Source organism: Dermacentor albipictus, chromosome 6 (genome assembly GCF_038994185.2).
Source record: "Dermacentor albipictus isolate Rhodes 1998 colony chromosome 6, USDA_Dalb.pri_finalv2, whole genome shotgun sequence".
Classification (NCBI taxonomy): Eukaryota; Metazoa; Arthropoda; class Arachnida; order Ixodida; family Ixodidae; genus Dermacentor; species Dermacentor albipictus.
The window spans coordinates 110,631,793-110,649,723 of NC_091826.1; the positions used below are offsets into that span (position 1 = coordinate 110,631,793).

Here is a 17,931-nt window from a genome sequence, read left to right on the forward strand (position 1 = left end):
TGCTATATCTACAAGCAAAAATTTTAGGAGGAATTCAATTTTATAACAAACCATATGCTTTGTCATTTTTCCAGTTTCAGCTTTCCTAGATTTCATTGCACAAATTATATTTTCTATACGAAGAACTCTTACCTCAACATTCTCGGTGTGTATATTCTTTGCGTAAAAAATAAGATGTACTTTTTTGGTTTGGCAGTAAGCTCTGCCTGTGCGTATTTTTTTGGTTTCGTATACTCCCAGAATACGATGGTGCCGCGAAAACTATTATCACATGTGAGCGGAACAAATCACTGTGATCCAACGCTGAAAACTGTTTGCCTCCCTGACAGTATACACAGATTTCAGCGATGAAGAAAGTGCGAAGTTTGTAGGATGCGCGTGTAAACGACACGATATAGGCGCTAAGTTGTTTTGCCTTGGCTGCTATACGACTTGCTACCCCCGTAGTCACCTTCGTATCTGTGTATTACAATATGCAGCCTCTGTGTAGAATGCATGAAAGAAGGAAGTCGCGGTAACTGTTGTACTTTATGGTCGACACATTACCGCCGTGTCACGGAACGAGAGTGGATGAAAAGTTGAAAGAGCAAAGTCATAGCCTCATTTGTAGGGAAAAGTACGGAATGATGGAGTAATCGCTCATTTTGAAACAGCTTGTCTAATGTCGACCTTCTTACCACCACTGGCATGTGCTTTCGGTGCACGCAGTGCGTCTTTAGCTAATGTGATGCAGTCACCCAAGAGCAACGAACTGTCGCATAACGGCTGAGTCGTTCGATCTTACTCGTACGGATATAAATGCTAGTTAAAACTGCTCTACTAATGTTCCTGTGTAGTCTTTGAGCTATATTATTGCACAACAAACAGGCTGCTGATTCATTCCACATGTGGAGCAGGACGTGTATGTGATAAACTAAATCGTGATAGCTCGATTTCACTAATTCCCGCCTCCACAGACCAATTAGCAATTTGATATGTCATTTAAAACCAGCTTTAGCAGGCACTTGGAATGCCTCAGATGCGATGGCATGCACGGGAATTTATAGGGCCGCATTACAAGAAATGCCGAAGGGTTGTGCGGAAACACACAAAGGGCTTGACCTGGCAAGCATTTCCCTAAAGCTGTGTAGGGGTGGCAAAAATGGGAAATGTCTGACAGCACGTGGGGATTAGCTAACGCGAGCTGGTGATTCCAAACATGTAAGACTGGCAGCGGACCACAACTCAAATTGATTCTGTTAATGGTATATATTTTCACCTACTGCACCTTATAATTATGGCCCGCTGCGTGCCCGTGATGTGTGTGTTGGCCGTATGAGACAGAATTTAGTTAGGCCTCATTACCTTTCGAAGTAGGCTCCTGTGTGATTCCCTAGGTTTCTGCAAGAAGTTGTACCCGCACTACAGTATAAGAGCCGACTAAACACAAGTAGCAGCTATAGGGAAGGAATACTTCACTTCTTTGATAGCCTTACAATAGAGTACTGGCTCACAAGTTCTGTCTCAATGCTTTCTTTGATAAATTAGAAACAGAAAATAACAAAAAATTATTCTAATTATCATAATACGAAGTTCTGGTTGCGTCACACCCCCGCCCCCAAAAGATGCTAATTCGTCATACTAGAAATGGGTGGCTGTGCTGTATTCCTGCTGCCTTTTGCTGTTGTCTGCACTGCCGCACTTCATCCTGTATGCAAGTGTCGAACCTCAGCTGATTTTCGAAATGTATTTTTCAGAAACAATTCCCGCCGTTTCGACGGCACAAAGACAATATACCTTATTTACTGGTTTGAGGCCAGCCATCGTTTAAGGCCCCCACAGCCACTATGGAGTATGAAATTTAAAAAAAAAACAGAAGTCACGGAACGCCCTGTGCATACTAGCGTCTTGACTGATTCCCGCAAGTCGCTACAAGATGGCACTAGTCCATGTCCAAAAGTTCGTCGGCCACTGTCAATGTGTTCATAGTCTGTCGCCTGTGATTGCATTTATTTGCACAGCAGTCTGAGCGCAGTTTGACGCTTCAGTCAAGTAGCCACAAATTTGCCCCGTGTAAAGTCCGTACCGGTAAAAATATTGAAAAAAAATTATGCGTGGCTCCGCTATCGCAAATACCAGAGACCAGGTGAGCTAGGGAAAGTTATGGCTTCAGAAAAAATTGGAGGATGCTTAAGCTTCAAGAGTGGAACGCGACAGCGTTCCCGTCGACCCACCAAGGGGTGTAAGACAATGGGCTACGGCGCAGCGACTACGTGCCCCGCATCGGACGCGGTGAGCGTCGAGCAACGCAGCGTTCGGCGCGGCAACGAAATGTGCGCCTGAGCAAGCGACGCACGCCTGAGCCTTAGAAACAGCTCGTTTCTAAGGCAACACCGCATTCACTAGAGGCGCTTTTGTACCGCTTTGAAGCATCGAATTCGTGGCCCAGTGCTAGCGTCTCCGTCTCACACTCCGGAGACCCTGGTTCAATTCCCACCCAGCCCATCTCGCAAGTTGTTTTTATGCGAAGCATAATACTAGAGCTCAACCCAGCTCCTCAGGCGCGGCGGTGTCGCCTTCAATACCACGTGACACCGTGACGTCACGACAGAGGAGAAACGGGGCTCCAACTCGCGGCGTCGCGGCGGTATATAAGCATCTGCGCTTGCCTCTGCTAGACACTCACGAGGTGAGATGCCTTCTGGAGACAGAGCTGCTCGTTGGAATGAGAAGCGAAGGTTGCGGCGTGCTACAGAGGTGGCAAGGTGGCTTTGCTACGGCGCAACGACTACGCGCCCCGCATCGGACGCGGTGAGCGTCGAGCAACGCAGCATTCGGCGCGACAACGAAATGTTCGCCTGAGCAAGCGCCGCACGCCTGGGCCGACGCCGACGACACCGGCTTTTCTGCGACACGAGCTCCTTAACGCTGTCGCGTTAAAATTCATGCCGCCTTCCTCTGTAAGGGGTTTCGGTTGGCACGGCGCGCCATTTGAGGAAACCGCCGCAACAGAAGCGATTTGTTGAGACGCCATATGCGTCGCGGTGTCGTGTGCCAGACGCTTCACGGACGCGACGCGGCGGCGACCTTCGACGAGACGTTCATTTGAGGAATCGCCAGCCGTTTGTGCGCAGGCGCGACTAAGAGCGGGCGCGAGAGTGAAAAATCTGGGGGCTTTTTCTCCTTGAATATATAACTCTGCCTACATACTACGAAGGAGGTTTCTTAGCGCATGTTGTAGGCGTTTGTCCCTAGGCGTGCCGGCATTGCGGAGTGGGGTCGAGTTTGTTTATGCTCGGTCGGACGCTGGCTGCCGGCGCGGTAAGATAGGTGAAGCAGCGGGCACTGACGCCCGGTTTGGCGACCGCTGTTACGGAAAGACTGCCTCGCACCTGCGGCGCTCGTGCTAAGTCAGTCGTGGCGGATAATAGAGAGTTTTAGAATTGGGGGCCCAAGCGGCTTGGGGACCCAAGAAAATTCCGCGCCACCAGTGCGCATGCGCAGAACCCAAGCCAGTCATGGGTTCTTGCGTTCGCGTTAATTCAAGACCCAAAAATCGAAAACTAGCGTGGGGCCCCAAGCCGTCTTAGGCCACCCTCGCGGGTGACGGCGACGGCGTGCAGCAGATGGTCACAAAACAAACTATGTTTACTTCGACTGATTTTCGCCATTTCACGCGGGTGAACTCGCAGTTTTTTCGCAGCGCGTAACAGAAAACACCAACTAAGAGCACTTGGCTTCGATCGGCTTTGCGTGGCTTAAAATCGCACACTAAATTCGTAATACTAACCGGGACTAACACAGTGATTACGTTTCTTAGATTTTATTGTTTGCTCTTTTTGCTCAAAAATGCATTCTGTTTGTTTTCACTTGTAAGAAAACAGGTTCATTTATTTTTGCTTTCAAGCACCTTTCTATTTTCCACACTGCGGCGTCACGAGCGCTCAACCCAACACTGTCTGCGTTCGACCCAATCCTCAAACTCTGCTGCCCATCTAAACCCAAGAGCAACCGACGCAACTCGGCTTGCCAGCACTATCACTCACCCACAACACACTGCATGCTGCAATCAGCCTAAACGCTGACCCTATTTTTGCATGCGTTGATCAAGTATATAGTGAGAGTGAACTCTTCTGAAAACTACTTCCAGATGTTCATTCGATTGTTCTTGGATCTGTGACCTCAAATCACCGGTGGTGTGAAGCACTGAAATCTGAATTAGCGCGTTACGTGCAACATGCGTTTGTGCACATGCGCACAAAAAGAAAAGGCAACTGCAGCTTCTAAGTTAACAAGACAAAATCAATCTCTTTCAGAAAACAAAAAGAAGTTCTGACTTACTTTGCTTCGTTTTGGTTGTCACTACAAGAAATATTGTTTGGAAGAAAAAGAAACCAGACAGTATATTAGACATTTCCGTAACTCTACTTATGAATAGAAAACCTTGATGTTTGCATTTCTGCTTCTATAATCACACAACAAGCAAGGCACCAGCACTGATTGAACGGTGTGCCTTGCTGATAGCTTCTGCTGCTGGCATCTTTTACGCCACTCATCACATTAACTGTCAAATATCTTCAATGTTCGCGTGTTGCCAGCAGATAAAGATCTGGCATCAGTTTCCTGCCAAACGATCCAAACAAAACAAAATGCAGCGTTATTTATAGAGCCGATCAATGACAAATGACACTTAAAAAAACAACGATGTCTTGATTTTATTTTTCTGGGGGGGAGGGGGTACAAAACTTAGCGCGGGTCGTCTTCCTCGATACTAGAAAATCAGCTCAATACCAGGGACAGGCAACGTTTGGTAAAAACATTTTATGTGCAGTATATCGGCGGTGTTGCTGCCTGTAAACTGTGGCAGCTACGTCCTTACAGCACGAACAAATACATGCTTAAGCGGACACTAAAGGTAAAATTAAGTGAGATAATCGACAAGTTATTTCTCTTGAATTATATTATTGTTTTTCGCGTGCTGGTGTACAGCACGCTGAAAATTTCCACCGAACATCCCGTTGCTCCTCCTCAATACTTATCGCCCGCACCAAAACAAACTAGTTGATGTAATTCCCAGACGACCTACCTCTCTACCGCTCTTTATACAAATGAGCTAGTGCTGATGTCAGATGATTGATACCGCAGTCCTATGCAGGTGAAGCTACTCTGATTTGCCATTTTCTTTTCTCGCTTAAAAGCTCAGTTCTGGCTACAAATGGCAAGTGTTTTATTACAGAGGCCTAATCTTTGAATCTAGGTGAAAACAATATTTTTCTTTTATGTCCCTCTAAAACTAAACAATAAACCGCGCCACGGAACCAAAGAAAGCTAACAAGCACGAAAAAAAAAACACGTGAAATCAGGTGATGTACATGCATTAAAAGCAGCTCGGAACAAAATGATTTGAAACACATTGGAACATAAAGTCATCTCAAGTAAATGCAGAGAGAGAGAGAGAGAGAGAGAAAAGGCATAAGGAAGTCAGGGAGGTTAACCAGGCTGAGCCCGGGAGGCTACCTGCACTGGGAAAAGGCGATTGAAAAATGAAGAAGAGAGAAGGTCGACACTTTACACTGCTACATAAACAATCAAGGTTTCGTTGAGTCAATCACAAAAAGAATAAATGCAGAAACCACAACTGCAAAACAGGGTACATAAAGCGCACTAAGGCACGATGTATGTTCCAACATCTGCTTGACGAAACAAAATCTGATGAAGAGCAATAGAAGCGCTTAGTTTTCGGCGTCCTCTCTGTTTCTACAGTGGTAATAGAAAATCAGAGGCACAGTATTTAGTATGCAGTTATTTTATTCACTTCTGTAATATATTTACGCAGCTTCGTTTTATACAAAATACTGATATTGTGTGAACAGAAAGAGAGGTTCGTTGCTGAGGAAATTAGTGGGTTTGTCTGCGTTGACAGGTGACGAAAACTAGTTGCTGCTATAGAACTATTTTGATACATACTATAGAATGGTCACTAAATAACTATAATACTTAGACGTGTGCAACTGCATATTTTAACCGACAACATGCATAGCTAAAAATGTAAAGTATGCGCCTTTGACACTTTATATATACTGCTTCATTCAAATGTTCAGACTTTTTAAATCTGTCCTGAAAGAAACCACAATTCTGCCGCTCGAGCTGGGTTAAGGTTCAGTCTATCAGAACAAAAATGTGAAACGCAATGTTGAGTAATTAAATATGCTTCACAAATTTACTTATTAAGTAAACGCTTCATAGACCATATTCTAATTCAGGAGTTAAAGCCGGTGGGTCTCGATGCCCTTAACTTGCAATGAATCATTAAACGAGATTTGAGATAAGCCCCGCTAAACTGCTTTTAAATAACTGTTGCGAGATTAACCAATTCAACAAAACGCTGTCCTAATCAGTACTGGGCCAATTTAATTGGAAGGCCAATACATTTTGCTACGTAACTGGAAAATAAATATATCCAAACTGATTTCAGCTTAAGGATTCCTGCTAAGCTAACGAGCCTTCTAAACTCACCGGCTCCAACTATGTATTTTTGTGTGCTGAAGTTAATATATTGTGACGCGGCGTTAAATAGATGAAAGCGAAGCTCAGTTTATAAGCAGACGTTTTGCAGCGACGGCCAAGATGGCTGAACATGCGCAACGTCCCGGCCATCGTCGTCATCTTCGTTAGTCCAAGGAGGTGGTTCGTAACACCTAACCTCACCGGCGGTCGAAGCACCGTCTTGGCGCAGACTAATTACACAAGGAAGACGTGGTGGAAAAGCTAGGCTTCAAGCAGAATACATACACGACGTCACGAGATGACAGAGTAGATGGTTGAGAAGTGTCCAGTGGCACGATCTCGTAGTTCACGTCGCCAAGTTGCCGTAAAACCTTGTAAGGTCTGGTGCAACGCAACAAAAGCTTTTCAGAAAGACCTACACGATGAGATGGAATCTGGAGAAGTGCAAGAGATTCCGAAGCAAAGCCGGGCGAATGGTCGTTCCCTACGGCGACTCTTGGCCTGCTCGAAGCGCTGGCACTCCTCGATCACGGCACCGACTTTAGCGCAATTTCTGCACATGAGCAGATTGAATGCGTCGTCCGCTATCCCCTTCAGGACGTGGCCGACCTTGTCAGACTCTGGCCTGAGCTGTCAGCATTATGGCACAGTGCCAGCACATCCTGTATGTGCGACAGGTACGACTCCGCGGACGTTTGGGCTCCAATTCACAGCGGTTTCCTTGCAGTGATATTGCGACTGTAGGTCTTGCCGAACAGATCACGGAGCTTTTACTTCAATGTATCCCAGCGCCCAAGTTCGGCCCCGCGATTGTCATACCACAACTTCGCCGTTCCACTCAGATAAAAGTCCTCATTGGCCAGCATGACCGTCAGGTCCCAGTGAATGTGTTCGCTGACCCGTTCGTATTGTGTCAGCCACTCCTCAAAGTTGGTGTCATCGGTCCCATTGAGCGTTCCAGGGTCTCGAGGGTGGGCTAAACCAATCGTGGTCCGCGGCGCAGACGCAGATTCCGGCTGGTCTGCCATGGTGGTTGCACCGCAGCGCCGACCGCTTCGAAGCTCTGTCCTGGGGCGAGAGCACCCCGCACTTCCAATAATGTGTGACGCGGCGTCAAATAGATGAAAACGAAGCACGATTTAAAAACAGACTTTTTACAGGGATGGCCAAGATGGCTTAACATGCACAGCGTCCCGACTGTCATCTTCTTCGTTTGTCCAAGGAGGTGGCTCGTAACAATATAGATAAAGTTGTTTAAAATAAACTTCGTTGTTTAGTTAAATATGCATTTTGATGTCTCACGCATCAATTGCCTTGCTATTCCAGAATTCCAGCTTAAGTAGGCAAAGAGTATTAGAGAGTTTTAGCAGAGCGTTCACGGTCCGCTCCGCTCAGACCGGCCCATCCCAACAATTGGCACGCAGCCGCTCATCAAAACGCTACCGGGAACACTGACGCGCGTGCGCACAGCACACTTAGCGGCAGCGGAACGTGGGACGCTGACCACGCTCCGCTGGGAAACTGATTTAGCGGTGCGTCAAGGGGCGTGTAGTTGCTTTCGTAATCGTTTTACCGCCAAGCTGAGAGCACGTCAGTGGCGTCTCTGGGAGACGCGCTTGTTAGATAAGCGAAATCAATGCATTCTATGCAGCCACCGGCGCGCGTGAAACGTGTGCGGAGCGGAGCGCAAGCAGACGCTCTGCTAAAACTGTCTATTATCAACTGTGAACGATTTAGTAAAATTCTCGTAACAGCACAACAAAACGGTGTTTTAAAGTAGGAATGACAAAGGAGACACGAAGTATACGCATGGAACCGTGATGTAACGTTTTGTAGCATAAAAGCTTCTCAGTGTGTTGTCTGCCATGTTACTGGATTTGTTTCGCGATATAGCAAGAACTGATATGCATTTCCGCAGCTTATTCCTTCGAGGCCACATTTGAAACTCGAGGCAACTTACTCTTTTTTTCCGTTGAGAGTGTTTTCGTCGTCTTCCCCTTCGTCGTCTCTGAAATGTTGATAAATAATGAGAAGACGGCTGGGAGCAATACACTAAGCCCAGTGCGCACCCCACTAGCTCAAATGCAATGAACCTAGAGCTCGAAACACGTAGAAAATACTCACTGACGGCCTCGCAACCGCCGTACTTACAGCCAGCAATGCAAAAAGCTAGAGGCCAAATTATTCCCGAGTCCCCCACTGCGACGTGTCTCATGATAGAAGCCTGCGTTTTGCGCAAGATACCCCAGAATTCAAATAATTTCAACCCAGAAGCTAGAGGTTGTTTTGATTTCTCTGTATCAATGTTGTGAAACTTATCAACAAGACGACGATGTGATGTCCCTGACGTCACGTCTGTGCCTTCTACAGCAAGCTGCAGAATGGGATGCTCTGCCATTTTACGAGATTCGAAGACTCCTTCATGCCTGTAAGGTATTGTTTACAACGAAATCTGTCCACATGCCAGCTGCTGAGCACCTATGGTCCCGTGTGCCGGTGCCTTTTACAGAGTCGTACTTCAGCGGCTGGTATCCGTTGCGTATTCTCAGCTCTCTTACACCATGCTATGCGAACCAAGCGTCGTATTCGAGTGCGCACGGAATATTCTTTTCCGTGACTACACGCGATCCCCACTCTGCAGCTACAAAGAGTACTCGGTGAATTATTGCAATAAAGATTGATTGATTGATTGATTGATTGAGTGAGTGATGTTCCCATCTCAAAGAAGCTCGATAGCTATGAGAAACGCCGTTGTGCAAACCTGAGACATAATCTTGACCACGTGTCCGTTCCAGTGGAATATACCAGTGCGCATTCCCAGTGGCACGTACGTACTTACCCGAGTCGGCGTCAAAGACGTTCAACAAAGAGCGCCACACACATTGGCACACACCCAGTGATCCAAGCTGGCCCGATAGTTGGTTTCGAACCATATTATTCCAGCGCAGCATGCAGCCCGATACGCTACCCATTCTATCAGCGACTGTTCAGTGACATAGGTATAGGCGTCAAAACGATTAGATAAAAACATAAAAGAAATATAGATAGCCTCCGAAAAGTGCATGAAGTACCCAAGGGATGGTAATACATTAAAAATATCCCTTTGAGAAAAGGAGATGCCCAGGCGTAAAACAGGACCTTTAACGCAGTGAGCGTGGGAGTGCTCGACTTGAACCAGTGCTGTTTGCTGTGGGTCTTTCCGGGTCCATGGCGCACATCTTTACAACCCTTTACAAGCCTCTTTATAAGTGGTGGAGGTGCTGGAGCCATTCCACTCCTGCACTCTGGAACTTCTATCCTACACGCTACACTGGACCATGCCTTCCAATGCATCGCATAGACGCCACCGCCGCCAGCCGTCCTTTGCTCTGGCGCGCTTAGCCGAAGAGATCCCCGGTGTGTTCGATGGCGGAGGTGACCACGACGTCGAGCACTCGCTCACGTGTTACGAGAGTGTGAGCAGGCACAATCGATGACACCGCGAAGTCGCATAACGTCATATTTTACCTATCAGATTGGCGAACTTGTATAAAAACCATTCAACAGACTTTCAGACCTGGTCCACTTTGAAGGCGTCGTTCTTTAGGCGTTGTCGGCCGCCCTGCCATCCGGAAGTCGCGTGCCGAACAACGTTTGCGCGGTCGGGTGCAACATTCTAGTGAGACTTTTACAAGTTATACCGACGACGTCGTCGACCTGTGGAAGCGTGCCGACGCTTCAATGACAAAATCTTCTAAAATTCAGGACGTAATGAAGGCTATCGACGACGGCGTTTTGAGATTCACCGTGGCCGAACTTGTAGCGCTGCATCAGATTTATGATGAATTGCTAAAGCAACGAACTTGACCCGACGTCCTTACCAACACGACGACCCACTTGCGGGTCTGGCAGTTGACCCTGACCACTTGTAAATCTTCCCACAAACTAAAACGGACGTCCGTGAAGAGACGGCTCGTCAAATATCTCTCGTGTCCACCATCACTCAGCATCTGGAGCTGCCACAACAGCAGCGGTAGCATACCAACAGCAAGGTACCTCGTTCGGCTTCCGTATTGTCGCAAGGATTTGATAGAAGTATTACTACCCAGTACCCGCGGCTGACATAAGAGCAGCAGCAGCACCAGCCGCCGCCCCGGCCAACCCTCCATCTCGGACTCTACGTCACGCGATTCAGGAAAACATCGCTAAGGCCCTGCTGGTTTCCGTCCAGCAGCAGAATGTCGCCGTGCCCCTGAGTTACGCCGAAGCAGCGAAATGGCACTCACTGCAAACCTCCTTGCCGTTTCGCCAAGTGTACCCAACGACAGTCGCTTCTACGCCTGTAGCTTGGCATCGACCCATCGCAGCCGCGAATCTTAAGCCTACGGACGATAACCGGCAGATCTGTTTCGCGTGTGGCAGCCTCAATCATATCGCCAGACACTGTGATCGCCACGTGCAAACGTCGCGGGACGCTCGTCATCCAACCTACTACGTTGACCAGTCCCGATACACGCGACGACACTTGTGCGGTGATTGGGGTTCTCCTCCGTGCTCTTGGGACAAAGGAACGACAACACAGTAGTGCAAACAATCACAAGGGCATTTATTGCACCTTTCATAGATCAATCCCTGCTAGCCGAGTTGCTATCCACAAAACATGCCGATGGGCGCGCGACAAATCTAGAAGTCCGACTCACCGCGACAGGAAGCGAGCGAATATGTTCGCCCCATGCTGGATCCCAACGCCTGGTCGTTCGCGTGTATAGTCTCGCGAATCGTGGCGCGTTCGAAGGCGGCCACGCGAGGCGGTCTCGCAGAAGCATTGGTCGCCGCGCGCGCGGAATGTCCGCGCTGTTTGCCGACCCGCCGGGAAAGAGGGTCGCTGCATGCGCGGCACGGCACGTCCGTGCTGATTGCTGTCTCGGACCCAAGAGAGAGCGCCTTGTCTTTCCCGCACCCAAGTAACCGCGCAGCGGCGCGACACTCGCGCCATCTCTCGCACCGCGCTTGTACCACTCCGACGGCCGCGGCCCATGCGGCGACGCCGCACGGAGAAGGGGGCTATGCGGGAAAACAAGATATCAGGGGAGGCGCGAGGATCGCGCATCCCCACACACTTCAGATTCGCAATCCAGAATTCCCCTAAATTTCTTGGATGCTAAGCAGAATTCAGAACGAGAATCACAAGATTCCTGAATGTCCGCAACCCGAGGCTTTAGCAGTCTGCGCCTAAAATGCGAACAGTATGTGCCGCTTTTCAACGCGGCAGCGCTACATGGCGCCAATTTTTCTTCGGGAAGCGCGAAAGAGGAATCGCGTTGCTCAAACGCCTCATACATGACTCTTTTCGACGGTGGCAATGCGTTCTGTCGATATATTGATTCAATACAAAACGCATTACCGTTGACACACGTCAAGAGATGGGTTTCGCCGAAATTTTGCATTAATAACTGGACGGCGAATCGTGCCTAATGCGGATGTCGACCCTAACGATCACCACTGCTAATGTGTGTTGCTGAAGATGTAACTACTGGGAATAATTTTTTTGCTCGGTTTGTTCACGAATAAATGATCAACTAATCATGTCAAACTAGCAGGAAAACTTCGTCCCACACTTACTGGCCCCGTTACTCGCCGTATTTCCCGCGGGGCCCTTGTTCACGGCGTACGAGTGCGATTGCTTGGTCGCGTCACTGTCTTCACCGCCTTCCCCGGCGGCGTGTTGCGCCGAAGAAGCTGGAGTTGGGAAAAGACAGAGAAATAAAGGTATATGTAGTCGCCATGCTTTTAAGGGTAGCGTTAGAGATGACACAGAACGAAAAAAAATACATAACATGAAGCAGTAACAACTCGCACAGTTTACTGTTCCTTAGTCGCTATGCTTTTATGCTGTCGTACCAACCGTTGACTTCGCGTACCTAGATAAGTGTCCCGTTGTATAGATATCGACAGCTACAAGTCGTAGCGGAACTCCTATACTGCTCAAGTGATAGTTACTTCTGGATCGCTCACTACACACTTCGCTGCAAGGATGGCATCCAAGATCGAGAGGCGCGCGCTGCGGGATCTTGGAGGCCGTGCTTATAGTGCTGCACTATTCACTTTGCCACTACGTGGCTACGTGGCAAAAGTTTTTACTTTTGATAGGACTGTTCCAGTGGTGCGTTGTGCCACAAACTAAATTCGTAACATCGTGCCGACTGTCGCTTTCAGAACACAGCTCGCCTGCTCCTGTGTCGGCGCTGGCGTCCCTCGTAACCAAGCGAACGACGAAAGCGCGAACGTGGAACGCAGCGGGGGATGAAAGACGGCGATAGCGAAGAAAGCGCGCGAAGGAAAGTGGAGGAGGAGGCTGCAGTAGAGCCATGAGGCAGATAAAGGAGGAGTAGGGTATGGCGAAAGCTTGAGAAGTAAAGCACAGTGCCGCGCAAGACTGGCTATGCGACCACGATAGCTACGAGATTGCGCCAGAGTAGCGCCGGTAGTCTGTTCACCGATGACGGCACCGATAACATATATGTAAACAAAGTGCTGCATGAGTGGAGGTGTGGCTGCTGCGGTTGCTGTGAATCGCACCCATGCGTCACCGACGTGCTGCGTCTCGCGATCCCCCCTGTCGTTTAGCTAGGCATTCACCCCTCACTTCGCGCCGTTTATAACGTGCCGCAGGCGACAGATTGTATACGCCAGCTAATATATCGCGAAAGAAAAACACGTATAGAGTTGCGCTGAAATTTCTCATAAGGGAGTTTCGTAATGGTCGGCGGGTCCGCCGTTCACTTACCGCCGTTTATTGCTTTTACAACCAATAACACACCGCTCCGCTCCAAACAAAGTTTTGACATCTGTGTCCTTGACACCTGTCGCTGCTGCCCAAATTTTACAGCCAAGCTGTAAATGGCTAGCCAATTCATTCGTACGTCTGTCGCCTGTACGCCGAAAAAACTCCTTCGACGCAACACCATGCGCATGCGAAAAAAAAAAGAAGAGAGAAAGAGAGGCACGCGATTGGCTGTGCCAGCAGTGATGTCGTTGCTCTTTATCGCAGCCGAGCGCGCACCGCTGTTTCTCTCCGGCTCCGAAATGGGTAGGCCACGGGTCATACGTACTCCTGAGTAGCAGGCAGCCTTTGAATAGCAACGCCGCGATCAGAGCCGGGAACGAGCTCGTATACGCCGTGTCGTGCCGATGCTGCCGAAACACAGGCTCATGCAGCCGAGCTCAAGCAGTGGCTGCGCACCGAAGATGCGGCAGCCTACCAAGCCGTCGTTTAATGAACTGTCGGAATTAACCCAGTTATAAAACACCGGGGCTGCACGTTTCGCCTTCGCTGGTTAGCCATCTGGACGGAGTGCGTGGACGGCAATTTTTTTTATTACTAATGCTTAATGGGCCATCCAGCGGGCAGAGGACCCGCGGGGCCCACAAACTCCTGGCCGTCACCTAGGCGGGTCCTTTGGCCCTCCCCACCAACTCGCAGGGCACGCAATAAAGTTATTTCCTCCTCCTCCTAATGCTTAAACGCCAACTGTGCCCTACGTACAACCGACTAAAGGTTTACTGGCATAGTTCCGACTGTCTATTTTTACCTTTATTAAAGATCGTTGAACTCGTTAAAATTAGAATGATGGTTATATTAAGAGTAATCTAAATATTGACTATAATGAGATTTCTAAAGCCAGTTTTTGTATCGGTTCCAAGGAGTGGACTTTGTTATAAAAATCAAATAAAGTCTGGTGTTTTCGTGCCACAACCACAATATGATTATGAAGCATGCCGTAGTATGGGGCTCCGGATTAATTTTGACCACCTGTGGTTCTTTAACGTACACGCAATGCACAGCGCACAGGCGTTTTCGGACTTAGCACCTCGGCTTAGCAGCGCAAGGTCAAAGTCACTAGGCCTCCTTGGCGCGTAATAGTATGCAATGACATTATGAGAAATATCAATCACGGGGGAGCAGGATATAATGACGCCTTTCAGACTCGCTCCCCCTTGCTATGTTATGCTGCTACATTTCGACTCGCAAAGAGGTGCAGCATAGGACCAAACGAGCAGGAGTGAACCTGGTAGAATACGGTTACTCATCAAGCTCAAGTGGTTGTTGAGGACATGTGCAATTTTCGTGAAAAAACCCTATAAGCTCGCGCAATAATCGCGGTTAGCTATAGCCCGCCGCTCCCGCCGCTGCATTTTCACAAAGCAGAGGAAGCATGACTTACACGAGCTGCCTGTGAGCAGAAGCACTGCGATAATGAAGATCACGAGGATCGCCAAACAGATGGCCACTGCAACATACACATTCTTGTTGCTGGATTCGTTCCTGCAAGCAGAAGCGCAGTGAGGAGCACTTCGATGTTCATACATTATCATAGCTTCTGAGGTATGACCGGGTGAATGCTCGTTCATGAATATTCTTCGCTTTGTCTTATATATGGTGCGGACACATGAATGCTGGGTAAAATATTCTACACGAACTGCTACAGGATTTATGGCGCTATACCACCTCCATGAAATTCAGCGCGAACAACCAAGGCACGTTTATGGTGACATAACTTTTCAAAAGAAATGAAAAGGCCAGCGCCATTCAAAGCATACCAACCAGCCATCGCCGGTGCCTTTCAGAGGAGCTGCGAAAAGCCGCGTAAGAAATGGTCGGGTTAAGTATGTCAGACTGTGCACAACAGCCTCCAACACGCGAGGCTGTACAATGCGAGAGCAGCGGGTATTCGGAACGTCCGCTTTCCCACGTATTCCCACACGAAGCTCTCGATCAACTTCATCGGGAGGAGGACAACGCCTCCCAACGACTGATAAAGCAGATACGTACGATTCCCTAAATTCGGCAGAGACACGTAAAACTGCTTACGCCTGGGAATGCGAAAACATTATATTCGCTTTTGTGAAATGTTTCTTTTCTGCGCCTTCCTTGTCCGCGCAAGCTCTCATCGCCTGCGTTTCATATGAGCCTCTGTACGGCCAAATGAAAAGTTGTAGATCACGCAAGCTTCGCCTTTAAGAGTGGAACGCGATAGCGTTCAGAGACCCCTTACTGCATTTCAGACTTCCCGACAAATGCAGCTTATGTAACCGTAACGTTTACCGAAAAACGCTGGCTGCGAACACTATGCGCGAAGGCGAGCGTTCTGGTAGAAACGCGGCCTCTTGCGTAGGTCTGTATCCTGTTTTTGTTTCGCACTTTAACGGGAGCAACCGCTAAGCGGCACTGGATGACTTGCAGAGTGGCGCGTGTCCTCTTACGTGCAGCGGCAGTACTACAAAATTTGGTTGGAAAACGGGTACCAAGTTGGACCGCTTCTCGGCGAACTAAGTTCGAGTGCTTGCACATGTCAAATGAGTTTGCTTTGTTTATGTAAATATTAGGGTTCTTATAAAATAAAAGCTACCTGTTCAAGGCAAAAGTGCTATCTTTGCTTGAGTATTGATGACTTGACCTGCAATAAAATTCGCTAAGATGTCCTGAGTTCATCCAAAAACCAGTAACACGAAGACACACGTCGACCATGTATGTGAGGCAAAAATCAGATGTCTTAAGAAACTTTGGTTGGAAAATACCTTTCCTGCTCATGCGCAGTATATTTCTGCAAATGGGTCATTCGACATTAATGCTTTTTACCGCGCCAGCGCTGAGGGCAACATGTAGCATACAATCCGGTGTCGGCTTCTTGCGTCTGACCTAGTTTGGCGAACAATCCTTCCGAACCGCAACCACTCAGGCTCTGCACGTGGCGCAGAGGCGTTACTGCAATAATTGAATTTCTCAAAGTAAGATGTGTCAGAAAAATCGACCAGTCTACCCAGAACCTACAGACATGATAGCGTCGCATTGTATTTGCAATATGCCAGAAAGCATAATTCTGTTACGCGGAAACTCAACATCAACCTATTTCCAGCGTTTCTGCCATCCATAGAGCAGCGCGATGAGCTCGCTTCCTTGAAATAAATCAATCCAGATGGCGCTAGCCTCCGCGCATTTGCGGCCCACGCAAGAGGCTGCGTTTCTACCAGAAAGCTCGCCTTCGTGCATAGCGTTTGCCGCCAGCGTTTCCCGATAAACATTACGATTACATAAGCTGCAGTTGGCGGGGAGTGTGAGAAGCGGTCAGGAATCTTTGTATGCTATCGCGTTCCACTCTTGAAGGCTAAGCTTAAACGTCCTCCAAATTTTTATTTAATACATTCACTTTATTCTCTCATGACCTGGTGCGACCTCCTACACATTGGCTGCGCCATCACGTGCTCAATGACGTACGCTCTAGGCGACACGTTCAGTCAGCCAGGTGGTTGCGACGTGACATGCGCAATATGACACGCGCACTAAGCGCGCATTTAGTCAACCGGAACCTTGGAGCCGCCGTGGAGTCGGCGAAGCGAGCTCGCCTCGTAGCCCAGACGCCCGGGCTCGATTCCCACCCAGGCCGAAATTTACCTAAAATTATTTTCAAAGGTATTATTTTACTTTGTTCACGGGGACCTCCCTGAGAAATCTCACGTCAGTTCTAGTATTTTTTGATGTGGGTTTACTCTTTGCCGTCGGCCATTTTTGGTACCAAGATTCGGTCGTGCCCCCAACCCTCGCGAAATGGGGCATATGTAATGCTTTCCCATTAAAACCGCCGTGGAACGCGAATCAGGTGCAGGGACAGTTCCTGTAAAAGAATGGCGCAGCAATCGACTATCTTATGCAGCTTGTGAAAATGAAAGTCACGATCCGGAGAGTGACCAGGGGTGGAAGGTTCGCTTAAACACGAAGAAACGAAAGTAGCTGCGAAAGAGGCTCTCTGCTGGAATGTATCCCAAAAATAATGTTCCTTTCCAAGCGAGCACCAACGCCGTGACTTTCCCGTAGGCGATGACACGTGAAAACCTTGCGCTTGGAGACGGAAGTGCTTTCCGAATGAAGTGTGCGGTCTCACAGATTACAAAGAGGAGCAGGCCCGCGAAGTTTCATGCAAAGACAGATGCTACGTTACAGGAAGCTATGACAGAGGCGGATGCGGCGACTGATACTTGGAGCGCCCCAGAAGCGATTATCATCATCACCCATGATGGCCTTCAAGACATTACCCACAGCAGCGTACTTGTAACGAGATGCCGCATAAACTCAGTAGTGCGATCTCGACTTGGAAAGAGAGCAGAGAGGAGCACCCTGTGTGTTATATGGGATATCTGAAGTGTCGGCCGAAGAGGTCTCGTATTAGAAGTGTTAGCAGTAGTAGCAGCAGTATACAAGGACATATGGTGTGGTAAAAGCACGGTACACGTGCAGTACGAAAACCTTGGTGGATGCAGAAGAAACACGGCAAGTCCGCTGCGAGGCGAACTGCCAACACACCGATTCCTTTTCAAGAAAGGAGACAAATAGACACGCTCGGCTGCCTGGGCTGAGTACCTTGACCTCAAACACGATCTGCAAATGCTGATACGGGTAAGGATCGTTAT

General features: G+C 48.5%; 1 protein-coding gene across 1 annotated transcript in view; it reads right to left on the reverse strand.

Moving 5' to 3' along the window:
* Positions 1-17,931, reverse strand: part of LOC135913302 (uncharacterized) — a 91,438-nt gene that overhangs the window by 58,900 nt on the left and 14,607 nt on the right. The window contains exons 5-8 of the mRNA XM_070541241.1: positions 14,691-14,791; positions 12,088-12,204; positions 8,447-8,494; positions 4,321-4,341 (exon numbers count right to left, since the gene is read on the reverse strand). Coding sequence (XP_070397342.1) covers positions 4,321-4,341; positions 8,447-8,494; positions 12,088-12,204; positions 14,691-14,791 — 287 coding nt within the window. The remainder of the gene's footprint in view (positions 1-4,320; positions 4,342-8,446; positions 8,495-12,087; positions 12,205-14,690; positions 14,792-17,931) is intronic.